This window comes from Astyanax mexicanus, chromosome 16 (assembly GCF_023375975.1).
Source record: "Astyanax mexicanus isolate ESR-SI-001 chromosome 16, AstMex3_surface, whole genome shotgun sequence".
Lineage (NCBI taxonomy): Eukaryota > Metazoa > Chordata > Actinopteri > Characiformes > Acestrorhamphidae > Astyanax > Astyanax mexicanus.
The window spans coordinates 12,554,734-12,569,504 of NC_064423.1; the positions used below are offsets into that span (position 1 = coordinate 12,554,734).

At 37.7% G+C, this 14,771-nt stretch overlaps 2 protein-coding genes across 2 annotated transcripts in view; both read right to left on the reverse strand.

The window, feature by feature from the left end:
* The window catches only part of ly75 (lymphocyte antigen 75), a 45,813-nt gene extending 36,567 nt beyond the window's left edge, over positions 1-9,246 (reverse strand). The window contains exons 1-2 of the mRNA XM_007237338.4: positions 9,047-9,246; positions 3,558-3,926 (exon numbers count right to left, since the gene is read on the reverse strand). Coding sequence (XP_007237400.3) covers positions 3,558-3,926; positions 9,047-9,128 — 451 coding nt within the window. The 5' untranslated portion in view covers positions 9,129-9,246. The remainder of the gene's footprint in view (positions 1-3,557; positions 3,927-9,046) is intronic.
* Positions 9,247-11,213: 1,967 nt separating this feature from the next.
* pla2r1 (phospholipase A2 receptor 1) overlaps positions 11,214-14,771 on the reverse strand; it is a 34,795-nt gene continuing 31,237 nt past the window's right edge. Inside the window, exons 29-30 of the mRNA XM_007237339.4 lie at positions 14,328-14,363; positions 11,214-13,445 (exon numbers count right to left, since the gene is read on the reverse strand). Of these exons, the coding sequence (XP_007237401.3) occupies positions 13,249-13,445; positions 14,328-14,363 (233 nt within the window). The 3' untranslated portion in view covers positions 11,214-13,248. The remainder of the gene's footprint in view (positions 13,446-14,327; positions 14,364-14,771) is intronic.

Sequence of the window (14,771 nt, forward strand, 5' to 3'; positions counted from 1 at the left end):
ACTGAACATGTGGTACATGCCATTTTACTGCGCAGGAGCTCCTCCACACAAGTTCTTTTTGTATATAAAATGATTTCTCTATGCAGGCCAGTGCCAGATAAGTGTTCCTGCTGTCAGTACACTCACCTCACTCATTCCACAAAACTAAGCTTATTACAGTGCCCTCACTCCAGTTCAGTGAAAGTGTGTTTCAAGAAACATTTATTGATTAAAGTAGAGAGAATGCAGTAAGTTGAAGCGATCACGTTACAAAATCAGAGAGTGGAAGAGAGACAGAGAGAGAGAGAGACTGTGTAAGACAATGTGGGTGTGAGACAGTGTGAAAGAGAGTGAGAGATGGAGATAGAGAGAGAGAGATGCACGCAGTGTCTGTGCATGGTATACAAATATAGGTCTGCATAGCTGCGGAAGACCCATAACTATTGGAGGAAGTGTATGAATACACTTTGATCTGCATTAGTGTTTATACAGAAACAAGGCTTACAAGATGTAAACCTCAGACCTGGCAACAACAGATAAAGACTATCTGCAGACAAACGGTAGTTAAAGCAGGACAAGAGAACTCGAACACCCTAATCACAAAAATGGATTCCATATACAGCTCTGGAAAAAATTAAGAGACCACTTCAGTTTCTGAATTAATTTATCTGCTATTCATAGGTAGCCTATATGTTTGAGTAAAATAAACATTGTTTTATTCTATAAACTAAAGAGAACATTTCTCCCAAATTCCAAATAAAAATATTGCCATTTAGAGCATTTATTTACAGAAAATGAGAAATGGCTGAAATAACAAAAAAGACGAAGAGCTTTCAGACCTCAAATAATGCAAAAAAAAAAACAAGTTTATATTCATAAAGTTTTAAGAGTTCAGAAATCAAGATTTGGTGGAATAACCCTGGTGTTTAATCACAAATATCATGCATCTTGGCATGTTCTCCTCCATCAGTCTTACACACTGCTTTTTGATAACTTTATGCCTGCACTCCTGGTGCAAAAATTCAAGCAGTTTAGCTTGGATTGGTGGCTTGTGATCATCCATCTTCCTCTTCATTATATTCCAGAGGTTTTCAATTTGGTAAAAATCAAAGAAACTCATCATTTTACTCATCATGGTCTCTTTTTTTCCAGAACTGTTTAACACATATTTAGGCCCAATTAAGCTTCTATTAGAAGGAACCAGGACAGAGATTAAATAGGGCTGTGTGTCTTTTTTGTGCCAAACTAAAGCTACAAGGTAAAACGGTGAACCTTTAACCCACAGCACTGGAACGCTATAAACTGTAGCCACACAACAGAAATATTGAAACCTTCCCAGAAATGACGAAAAAACTGGCACAACAAGACCAACTGAAAACGAAAGCAAATCAAACCTGGGCTTTCCTGGTAGTGTATAATTAGGTTATGACAGGTCATAAAATGTCACAAGATAAAAGGAATTCCCCACACACTCCGCTACTATGCTACAGCCGAGAGACAGCCGAAACTGAATCAAACTTTCACAAACTGCACAACTTAACTCTGAATCTGCCTGATAAACAACCAACAGCCCCCAAACCAGATAAATAACCAGCACAGACTTAGACACAAACAATAAACACTGTGATAAACCTGTACCACAAACAGCTGCTAGGTCTCATTTATTAAATATTAATATTCTGATTTGTCAGATATTTTAAAAATACTGAAGAACTGCACCTTACCATTAAAAGATCTGAAAAAAATTACGACTGTGCATTGGCAAGATTTGGCAATACAATACATATCATGAAATGGGGGTGACAATTCAATATAACATAATATACTGTGATACTGCAAGACAATATTGTGATAAGCAAGATAAGTGTACAAATACAGTGTACAAATGTTGGTTATCTATACTTCACTAGAGTAATTTGTTTAAAAAAAAAAAAAAAAAATATATATATATATATATTATTATTTTTTTTTTACTTCTACATCTTACATTTTAATTGCCTCATTACTCCTTTTTCATTTTAGCTTGTTTTTTCCGGCTTCTCATCTTAAAAAAAAACTCTATCCAGATAAATCTCTCCATCCAGATAGAGTGAATTTGATTGTGGTTGGATGAGAAGTATAAACATATACCATTCCCACCTCCCTATTGGTTTATACACGATCCATTGTACATGCACAGGTCTCATCACACTTCAGCAAGTACATTGCAGACGTATGTAGCCTAGTATGAAGATGATCCGTGCAGAGTCTCAAGAGAACTTCTTTTTAGTACATATTTACATTCAACTAAAATACATTCATTTTCAATGGGCATATATGCAGCTGAAACAGGGAGCCTAGGGCATCCCAAATTTATCAACATTAACATTATAGTCATTATGACTTGGAAAAATGTTTTTGGGATGGGGGGGGTAAAGCACTACAGGATTCTATGGTGCGGCCTAAGCTTTTGTCCTTGATGACATTTTTTTACACTTTAAAGCTGATGTCCGTAAGTTTTGGGATCCCTCTCTAGTAAGAATGTGTAATTGCACGAGCATGCGGAAGAATCATTTTAAACTGAGCGGGTGTGATGCAGTCTTCTTTCAGAGCGGATGAATCCGATTCCAGGTTATGTTCAGTCAGAGAGAGAGAAAGAGAGAAAGTGCTCAGTCAGAAACTTCACTTCAGCTATACATTTTGGTTTTACTCTGAGTGAATGAGCTACTGAGCTCTGAGTTTTCTCTTCTGAAGTCTCCATTGCTTCACCAGCTGCTCACGTTCAGTAAAGCTGGATCCTCTTTTAGAGGCTGTACGTGTGACGTAAGTACGTAAAGACACGTGACATGGCCAGAAGAACTCCCGCAAAAAAACGACCTGATGCCCCACTTTTTGGAATGAATATATTGTTAGGCTTAGCAGGGATGTTCATTCCAGGACACTGGTAGCATTAAACATAATATTTTATCCCTTCTCCACTCAGTAATGCTTCTGCTTTAAGTTTAGAAACAAAATAATACAGACTGTCACTTTAAATAGTTTTGAAACCAGTGCTTTTTCACTTTTGCTTGAGTAAAAAGCTTGAGTTGATACTTCTACAGTATTTTAAACCTTAAACTAAACGGTAGATACTGTAGATACCCTACACCCTGTAGATACTGTAGAACCCTTTGACTCAGTTTTAAAAACAACTTTTGTAAAATCAAAAAACAACACTAAATAAATCACTGTCTGCCATCTGTCATCAATCTTTACATCTAATTATTACGATGAAGATAAAATATCAATAGATCTGCCTGCAGGTGACAAATATTTCAAACTAAAATTTACTCCATAAGCACAAGAGTAAGCATGCAGTTTAGGTGGCAATAAGTTAATGTACAAAAATATATTCTCTTAATAATTTTATGGTATTTAAAACCACAAAAACAATGTTATATCTCTCAATAATGCTAGAGCAGGCAAACATAGCAACATAGTAATGTCAAAAATCAACAGTCAACTAATCATTATTATTTTATAATGAGGGCACATTAAAAATTAATTCCTTAAATTATTAACTGAATAATTCAGTTTAACGGTTGAACTTAAGATCTTACTCTGATACATCTGCTGACATATGTTCTCAGATGTTCCTCCTCGGATCCAGGAATCCGGTGCTTCTCGTTTGGCCACCACAGTCCCGTTGGCAGTAGCGCTCAGCTTCATCTGATAGATGGTAAAAAGGGATCCCTCGTTGCAGTACCACTGCAGCTGGGGCTCCGCCAAACAGCTGGTGAGGGACAGTGTTTTGTTGGGCACATACATGCCCAGGCAGGCAGACGAGCCAGTGTGAAAGAGCCGACGAGCTGAGCCCCATTTCCACAAACAGGACGGCTCCGCCGAACAGTTTCCCAACACTAGAGCACCGTGCTGCACCTGCAAACATTTTCTCGAGCCCTCGTGCTGGATAGTGAAGGTGCCATCACCTGTAAAACAAGAAAGAGACGTCAGTGTGCCGAATAAACCATGAAACAGCTGCCCTGGCAAGAACTCTGTGTAAACAGTTTATTAAGGCGTGTTTTGAGAAGCATGAAAACATTATATTTTTCAAACTGATTTGATCTGATCAGAGAGGACAGATTTAAATAATTTATATCAGAGCTGCTCAGCTCTTTTTATCATTTAGAGACCTGTAAATGTACAACATTTGAACTAAGGGTGGGAGATATGACCCTAAAATAATATTACAATGTCTAATAGTATTAATTATATTATTGCATTTCAAATACTGTGATTGTGATATGTTTGATATATTATAAATATACAGCTGTGGAAAAAAATAGGAGACCACTTCAGTTTCTGAATCAATGATTTGGCTATTTATAGGTATAAGTTGGAGTAAAATGAGCATTGTTGTTTTATTCTATAAACTACAGACAACATTTCTCCCAAATTCCAAATAAAAATATTGTCATTTAGAGCATTTATTTGCTGAAAATGAGAAATGCAAATAATGCAAAGACAACTAATGTATTCATAAAGAGTTCAGAAATTAATATATGATGGAATAACCCATTTTTAATCACAGTTTTCATATATCTTGGCATGTTCTCCACCACCAGTCTTACACACTGCTTTTGGATAACTTTATGCCACTCCATTGGCAATTGGTCTCTTCTTTTTTCCCCAAAGCTGTATATATAGCAACACAATTCTGTACAATACTTCATGGCATCATTGTTATTATTATTATTATTATTATTATTATTATTATTATTATTATTATTATTATTATTGGTATCAGTTCCACAGAATTTGACAACCAATATTTTTCATAGCAGATTTACCTTATTCATTTGATTAACACCACCACATGAAGTAATGAAGCAGTAACTTTAGGGGAGGCTTAAGGAGTTTATTGATTCAATAAAAATATTGATAGTTAAATCAACATATAGTGATACAATATATGGCAATATCGTATATTGTCCCTCAATAAATATATATGTTTTAAACATTCAGGATAAACTGAAAATTCAGCAGAATTATGTGTATATATATATATATATATATATATATATATATATATATATATATATATATATATATATATATATATATATATATTACATAACACTACATTTGGCAGATGCTTTTGTCCAAAGTGACTTACAATAATGATGTGCATATAGTAACAGACGTTTATGGTTAAAAAAAAAACAACAACAACTAGGTAGGGCCTAAAGGAGGTCAAAGGGAATAATGGAACAGAGAAGTAAAGGAGAGGGAGCAGGAAATGAGGTTAGAAGTAGTTAGTTTGTTAAAGGTGTTAGGAGAGTAAATGCTCTTCAGGAGTTTATTAAAGATAGCGAGAGATTCACCATTGGGGAACTCTGTATGAAAACAGTCTAGATTGCTTTGGACGAATGTTTGGCAATGCGAGGCGACGTTTAATGGAGGTAATATATATAACATTTAACATATAATTGTCTATTTTTTTAACTTACCAATATTCTAACTTTGTGTAAAATAATAACAATGTACCAAAATAAACAATGTAACATAAAAACAGTGTAACAGAACCAGATACAAAGGATACAATATCGCTTTCATCACATAATGGATTTTTTTGTTTGTTTTTAGAATTATTTAGATATTATCGAAACCTACGCCATACGGCACATTCCTACTCTGAACAGATATAACCTGAATTCCAGGCCACATCTAACATTTCAACAGATAAACAACATGGTACAGCTTTCATACCGCAGCGCCACATCCTATAATTAAACAGTGCCACTGATTTAATCTAGGGAAAATCTAATTACACAGCTGTGCTGAATATCTCGCACTGGAGTGAAGTGTCCCACAGTTAAGGGACAGCAGGACTCGCTCTCTCTCTTTGGGTAATAAACCTCTCTGTGAACTCAGTGAATGATATGCAAATATTAACAGTTAATTTTAAATTCCCATGCTGTACAGATCAGTGCAGGCCCACCCAATTATCTGTTTACATGATTACCATTGATATACAGGTTCCTCTACTTTTTTTATTCTAATTTTCTACCATTTTTTTTTACTCCTAATTTATGTGGCCAATTTTTCCACTCATTTAGCTGCTACTCAGATGTATATCCCTCATCACTAGTGATGCCTCAACATTAGGAGGGTGAAGACTAAAACATGCCTCCTCTGACACACGTAAAGTCAGCCACCGCCTCTTGTCCAACTGCTGCTGATGTAGCATTGCCAAGTATCCAGCGCTTGGAGAAAGGGTTCCTGTACATCAGCTCACAGGCACCTTGTGCTGATTGACATCACCCTAAGAGTGATGAGGGGAAAGAGCACCCACCCAGAGAGAGGAACGCCAATTGTGCTCTCTCAGGGCCCCGGCAGCTGATGTCAAGCTGCATGACCAGGATTCGAACCAGCGATCTCCTGATCATAGTGGCAGCCCTTTAGTCTGCTGGACCCTAGTCCAGGAGTCCCGGAGCCCTTTGGTTTTTCTACTTAAATACCTATTTACTTTGTGTGTCTCTGCACTTTACTGATCTTGTACTTCAACTCCACTACATTTCAAACTTAAACATCTTATTTTTTACTCCACTACATTATACATATCTTTTTTGTCTAAATAAAACATTACATATCAAACCTAAAGACGAACAGAACGGCAACTCATAGTAGTTTCATTAGTACAATAAAGGATACTATGCTACAAATAAATCTTAATTATAACTGTGATTGACAGCCACTTGTTGTACGTAGTAAATAAATTGTATATGATAATTTTAATAGACATTAGTGTCCAAATAATTATATTATATTGTTATATTGTTAAATAATTATATTAGCTGATAATCTTCTTGTTAAAGAGTCGTGTTATGAAATAGATTACAGGATACTGAGGCTACAATAAATTATGGTACTTTCATTTTCAAAACTTACAGTAAAAGTACATTTATGGTCAATATGTTTGTATTTCTATTAAGGCGGAGCTCTAATTTCTACTGAAGTAATATTTTGGGTAGATTGTCCACCACTGCTGAAAACACACACACACACACAAGCATTATGCCATCCCAACGACAAGCACAGACTTTTGGGGACATTTTGTTAGTAAAGAAGTGAAACCAGCACTGTGAATTCACTGACCCACACTTTTTAAGGTTCTCATGTTTTTCATGCCAATTAGTTTCTCTTGGGTTTAATCAACATCACATAAAACCTGTCATTATATGCTTCATTGAAAAAATACATACAATAATAAAAATACAGAAATTACACAAACTTTTTTGTAATCTTTACAGTGACAGAATGATTTAGACTATCCAAATATCCTACCTAAACTTGTGCCAGGAGGATGTTCTAATTAGTTTTTCTTTTTTTTTTTTTTTACCTTTGAATATAGTCTATGGAAGCACAGTTTCACAAGGTACTTGTCAGAATACTGGTTAACCCAGAGGTATTCAAATTATGGAATAGCAAGTAATCCAACTGAGAAATGTTGCTTTATTGTATTTATCTAATTATAACTAGCTAAAGTTAGTGTCACGTGTAAATTAGAGAGAGAGAGAGAGCAAAAGAGAGAGAGAGAGAGAAAGTGAAAGAGAGACAGACAGGGAGAGTTATGTATCTGCCTCAAAGGTCTATTGGTTGCTGTAAGCTTGGTTACTTATCTATATAGACAAGTGTTTATTGTTATTTCTTGTTGTTCAGCACTGTAACATTTTAAGGTCTTATTCTGGGATGTTTGAACAAAGGTTTTTGGACACACCTCCAAAAGGTATTTGCATCCAAAGATTTATCTACATGTGTTTGGACTCCCAGCAGTGGCATTTAAACTAATTTTTTATATGTATTACATTCATCAGTCTACACCAATTTAACCATTATTTACAGATTTAAACAGCATTCCTACACACTATATTGATAAGACAACACCCTATTTAATATTATTTTCAGATCTAAACAGCTTTACTACATACTATATTAATCAGACTATACAGGTTTCACCATTATTCGTAGCTTTAGAACTACAATAGCAGTATTTAAACCACTTTGCCACTACTTAAATTGAAGAATTTGAATTGGCAGTGAAATTTGGATAGCAATGGATTTAACTAACGTACAGTGGCAGTACAAGGGTGCCAGTCAAGTGTGGACACACCTTCCCATACAATGTTTTTCTATATTTATTTTTTATTCAATTTGGGATTTGGGATCTGGAACTTCACAGCGTGAAGACAAAGTAGCAACTATCCCTAGGAACTCATTTAACACGCTGAAAGTATCCCAGGTGATTCTACCTCAAGAGGAGACTCTGAGATTAAAATACCAAGTGTGTGCAGATCTGTCCTCAAAGATAAATGTGGAACTTAGAAGAATCCAAAGTAGCTATAAAACATATTCTGGCTTGTTTAATACTTTTGTTTACATAGCAATTACACGTGTTTCTGTATAGCTTTAATATAGTCTTCAATATTATAGAAAAAAAGAAAACATTGAATGAGAAGAAGAGGTGTGTTTAAACTCAGCGTTGTTTGCTAAACTAGCTACGTAGTTAGTTAAGCTAACGTTAGACAAACTTTCCCTTTCTAGTTTCAGTTTGATAGTAACTAACGCTAGCAAGTTAAAAAAAAGTTGTTAACGAATTTGAAGGCTAATTCTCTTCAGTTGTTTCCATATTAAGTCAGACATGGGTTTTAGCGGAGGGAGGAGTGCCAAAAATCTCTAAAAAGTGCCAAATTGTAATAGTTAACCTAACGTTAGCTAACTACCTCTGGGTTAAACCGAACCCTCAGTCCTGTCAGTCAGTCAGAGCGGGTCTGAGCGGCTAGGCTAACGCTAGCTGGCGTCTCTCCGCGGAGATTAGAGGTTGTTAACTAGTTAACTCGAGCTAAACTCCCCGCCTGAGCGCATTTACTCCATCCTAAACCTGTTATTCTGCCCCAGGCTCTCTCCCTCCGCGGGCAGCTACTAGGTACCGGTTTCTGCTCGCGGTTTAACCGGTCTGGAGAACTTTCTGACCCGCTCCGACTCCGGAACAAAGCAGTAATATAACCGTCCGTCCCCGCCGGGCTGTCCAGAGCAGAGCTTTACTCACCGGAGCCCCCGCACCGAACCGCGCTCTGACCCAGAACTACACACAGCAACCAGCCAAGAACCGCCCGCCCGGCCCGGTCCATAACTCCAGAACTCCAGAACACCTACAGCGCTCCCACTTCAGTCATTAGTCTCCGTAAAGCCACCCGGAGCTCCCAGTTACAACTGCGCCCGTCTGTTTTCCTCACCGCTCCTGTTATTGCCCTCCGAAACGCCGCCTGCTGATTGGGCAACTGTCAAACGCGTAACCGGGCCGATACATGCCACGCCCACCCTGACACACACAGGCCTGTCGATTATTCTGGGCCTGGAGTGCTGTGGGAGCTATTGACTGGCATGGGGAACAGTGTGCCACCCCGTCCCATTAAAACCAGGACACACACACACACATCTGACAGCTGCAGAGTCTAAACCAGTGATTTCTGAAGTTTATAGATCGTGTACCAAACCTGATTACACTAAAACAACCCACTACCAAACACCACCTACACCCAGACAGATACAGTGGTATGAAAAAGTTTGTCCACCTCTGATTATTTTGCTAATTTCCTAATAGTTTAGAAATCATTTGTTATTATTATCAGCAATTTCATTTTAATATAAAATATATCAGATACACTCAGTTTTTAATTTTATAAAAAAAAATCCCCCCATTTTACACGGCCAATTACTTACTTAACCCACTCATTAGGACTCCCCCTATCACTAGTGATGCCACAACACCAGGAGGGTCTTTTTTCAAACTGCTGCTGATGCAACTTTCCCGAGTAGCATCACAGCGTGCTCGGAGGAAAGAGCAGCGAGTTGGTTCCGATACATCCTTTAAAGTGATGTAGGGAGAGCGTGCCATCTACCCACCCAAAGAGAGAAAGGCCAGTTGTGCTCTCTCAGGACGGCAGTAGCCGCTGGCAAGCTACATGATCAGGATTCAAAAAGGCGATCTCCTGATCATATTGGCAGCGCCTACCTCGCTGGACCACTCAGAGCACCCAACACAGGGATATTTGAGAAGTGAAATGAAGTTTATAGTATTTACCAGAAAGTGTGCAACAATTATTAAAACAAAATTAGCCAGGTGCCTAAATGAGAGTCTGGCTAATGGTTTAAGGTATTTTGGACCATTCCTTTTCACAAAACATCTCCAGTTCAGTCAGGTTTGATGGTTTTTGAGCATGGAAAGGCCACTTCAAATCACACCACACATCTTTAGTAATATTCAGGTCTGGGGACTGAGATGATCATTCCAGAGTGTTGTACTTGTTCCTCTGCATGAATGATTAAGTAGATTTTGAGCAGTGTTTAGGGTCGTTGTCTTGTCAAAGTATCCAGCACAACTTTAACTTTCAAACTGATTCTTAAACATTGTTTTCAAAAATCTGCTGATATTGACCGAAATTGGCTGCTATGGGCATTAAAGGAGAAAAACTGATGGTGTGGTTCCATCCATCCCTGACCTCAACCCTATTGAGAACTTCTGGAGTATCCTAAAGGCAATTATCTGTGGGTGGGATGCAGTTCACATCAAAACAGCAGCAAAACAAGTTCATTGGATGCAAGAATTGTGAAGGTGATATTAAATAAGGGGTCCTGTGTTAACATGTAACTTGGCCTGTAAGAATGTTTTTAATTGGATTAGCTTTTGATTTGAATAACTGTGACAACTTAATGCTGCAAAAAAAAAAAAAAAACATTTGAAGTTTACAATCTAATAAAAGTTTTAAAATTCTGTAGTGCATAATGTGGAACAGTGCATTTTGAGATTTTTTTTTTAATAAAATAATCTCAGTGTTACTGAACTCTAGTAAAGCATGAGTAGACTGATAAATCACTGTACTGATGATCAGTTATTTATCTCAGTGTAACAGAACTCTACTAAAGCATGAGTAGACTAATAAATCGCTGTGCTTTAGGAACTTTCAACGTCTTCAAATTTCAGTTTATAACCTTAAGGTTCTCAGGGTTAGAGGTCTTAATTTCCATTACTGACTACTTTTAAATCTATAATAAGTTTCTGCTGTATCATCTAAACTGCCTGAGATAAAAAGGGAAGTCTGCAGGACCGTTGTTAACCACAGCCTGACTCACACTGGCTGAATGATGACAGCAAATTCCTCTGCCGTTCTGCATTACGAATAATTTGTTTAGTCTAAAAAACTACCAGGGCAGAGTGAAGGGAGAAATATTAAAACATTTCCTTTATTTCTTCATTTCACATGAGAAATATAAAAAAGTGGTGTACAAATGTCCTTTTTAATACAAATCAGACCCCAGCAGAGTCTATGCTTTAAAACAGATGAATAATTAACATCAGAATTCCCATTTCAGGACAACTTGGAAAAGGCATTCACCATAAACCGTGATCCACAATACTGTACAGAGATTTATACATTTATACCACACACAGATCAAAATAACACCTAATAAAAAAAGCACAAGAAAAGTTCTGAGGCTTCAGTCCAATAACACTTCCCACACAAAGGCAGGCACCAATCAGTCCCAAAGTGAAACCATGAGGGCACAGGTGGGCTGCAGGGCACACAGATGGTTGAATGTGCAGAAGTGTGTGGGTTTTAGTGGCACTAATTCACATGGAAACACTTTAATCCTCCAACAGTCGACTCCAAAATGCTGCAAACAACTGACCGAAACTAAGCCAAGCATTTAAACACCCATACACACACACACACACACACACGCTATCCTCTGCCCTTTATCACTGACACACTCTCCGAGGCCTCAGAAGAGATAAAGGGTTATAAACACTGTCTGTATTCAACCTCCCTCATCAAATCAAAATCCTCTGTACACATCATATATGTTATATTTTAACACTGACAGTTTTCATTTAACTATCACAGTGGAGATTTAACACTGGAAAATTTGCTGTAGGAAAAATACAAATAAAGAGACGCCGGTCGCACTCCTCAATATCCGTCCTACAGGTTCCCTCAGCAGAAAATCCAATTAACATAATTTATCATTTTACACACCTGCACGACAGCAGACAAGGCGTGGTTGCTTTTTAAAGTTTTGCAAAAACAGCTTTGAAAATCTGAATCATGAGTAAAATGAGAAATAAGAAAATAAGTTTTTAAGCACAGTTTCCATGCATCTTGGCATGTTCTCCTCCACCAGTCTTACACACTGCTTTTGAATAACTTTATGCCACTCCTGGTGCAAAAATTCAAGCAGTTCAGCTTGGTTTGATGGCTTGTGATAATCCATCGTCATCTTGATTATATTCCAGAGGTTTTCAATTTGTTAAAAGTGTAAAGACTGTGTAAAAACATCTCCTGCTGTAAAAAAAACAAGCACAAGTTAATCAGAAACACAGCTACCCCTGTCTGATCGACTGTGCTATTCTTCATGTAGTCTCTTTCTCTCAGTGTAAGTGGGGCTGATCTGTTCAGCAGTTTTCATTAATGTGGAGCTCATCAGAGTGTAGGGCGCAGGGCTAAAGTTGGATTTGGACGACGTCCATGGCCTTTATTCCACTAATGCTGAGACAGAGTGAGGGGGGTGAAGGGAGATAAAGTGCTGGTTAAAGAACAAACATGTAACTGTAGAACAATATTACGATAAAATGATAAAACAGGATTTGTGAAAAATTGTTATTAAAAAAGCAACCTTTCTGATAGGGCGTCCAATACTGATAACACAAGGCCATCCAAAACCTTTTCAAAACATCTCTATCCGTCTCACTGCGGACATTCTCCTGCACTGACCCTCCGTACTGACCTGCCACGCTAACCCGCTACAACTGAGTTAACAGATATCATCCTGAACCTCCTTTCTACTTTTCTAAAGGAGCTGGTGTTTATTGTTATAACCCAGACCAGGGGCACTTCCTGCCGGACAAGGCTGTACAAGAACAGCGTTCTGGGAGCACTGTGTGACTGATCTTCACACGAACAAAGGCTTCAAACAGGTGTAAATATCCGTTACCCATATCACACTAGTCCCGTCTGATCATCACACTCCAGACGCGAGTATCAGATCTCCCTGAATTGTAAAAACAAGAAAATATCCAATCTACAAAATCCAATATTCAGATCATCCCTTCACATCATCCTTTTCTCACACACACACACTGATCATTTACACAACCACAGCCAACCAAACAACACTGATCCTACTGCAGCATCCCTGACTGAACACCCACACACACACACACACACAAACACACACTCCACTATTCCCCAGCTAGGTCTCGAGGTCAGCGAGGAGGACGTTTCCGTCCGAGTCCGTGGTCTGAGAACTGTAGTAGGCGGAGCTGAGCGACGGGAGCCTTTGGAAGCGCACCGTGTTCCTCTTGTAGACGAACCACAGCAACCCGGCCAGTAACGCAAAGAACAGAACAGCTACCAGAACTGCTGCTGGGATGACTCCGTGGTGCAGCTCTGCCACAGAAACATAATAAAGTGTGTTAAAATAACAGCTGTGTGTAATTCATATTTATCAGTGCATTAATTTCACAGAAATCTTGAACTGGCATAATAATCAACATATATAGTTTTGTTACTAGGCTACTGGTACTAGGGTACAGGGGTACTAGGGTAATGCTACTGGGATATGGGGTAGTGGCACTAGGGTACAGGGCTCTAGGGTATTGGGGTAGTAGAGTACAGGGGTACTGGTACTAGGGTACAGGGGTACTGCTACTTGGGTACAGAGGTAGTGGTACTAGGGTACATGGCTCTAGGGTATTGAGATATTAGAGTACAAGTGTACTGGTATGGATACAAGGGTTCTGGTACTGAGGTAAATGGGAAGTTTTATGTGGGTACAGGGTTACTGGGGTATAAGGGTATTTAACTAGGGTACAGGGTTACTTGGGTATAGCGTTATTAGGGTATAGGGATATACTGTGACACAAATAATTTAGTAAGTTCATGTTGTCCTATACAAATTTTGAACCACAATACATTAAAAATGATTGTTTTCAAATAAATATAATTTTGTGAAAAGAAATTATAGCAAAGTATTGCAATACAAAATAAAACAGCAAATCAACTTTTTATAGATTTAATTTACTTAACATATATAGTGCACCTGCATAAACACAAGAAAATGGTAATAAAAAGAGTGGGGTACTTTATTTAACCCACAGTGCAAAAAAGCCTTCGCTTATAAAGCATTTTTATGATTCATAATTAAGATAGTTATAATGAACAGTGAGTTAACAGTGTCCAAATCATAGCTCTATATCATTCACTAATTTCAGTCAGAAACAGGACAAGTCAACTCCTCTTATTTGCATTGAAACCTACTGACAATCTTACCGTTAACCGGCTCAATCTCTACCTCCTGCACCTCCGCTATAAAACAGCAAACAGAAGAAATAGCTTCAGAAACGGGCAAAATCAATGAATTTACACTTCATATACAAATCTGTAAAAAAAAGTCTGGGTCGCTGTGTAAAATGTAAATAAATGTAAATTAGAACAGAATTGAATAATTTGATATCATATACCCATATTTTTACACAGCATCCCAACCTAAATCCAAAGCCTAATTTTCAAAGTAAACCCATGATGTTAAAACTGACCAAATTTCAGGAAATCTTGCTCCGTCCATAGTTTGTTTCTGTCGTCTATGGGATCACCCATTTTCAGTATATGACATAAAATAATAACTAATGGTAAGTCATTTATGATTCCGATTCTTTTTTTTAATAAACACAAGATTCTGAAAATGAATATCATAAAAACACTAATCAGGTTTAG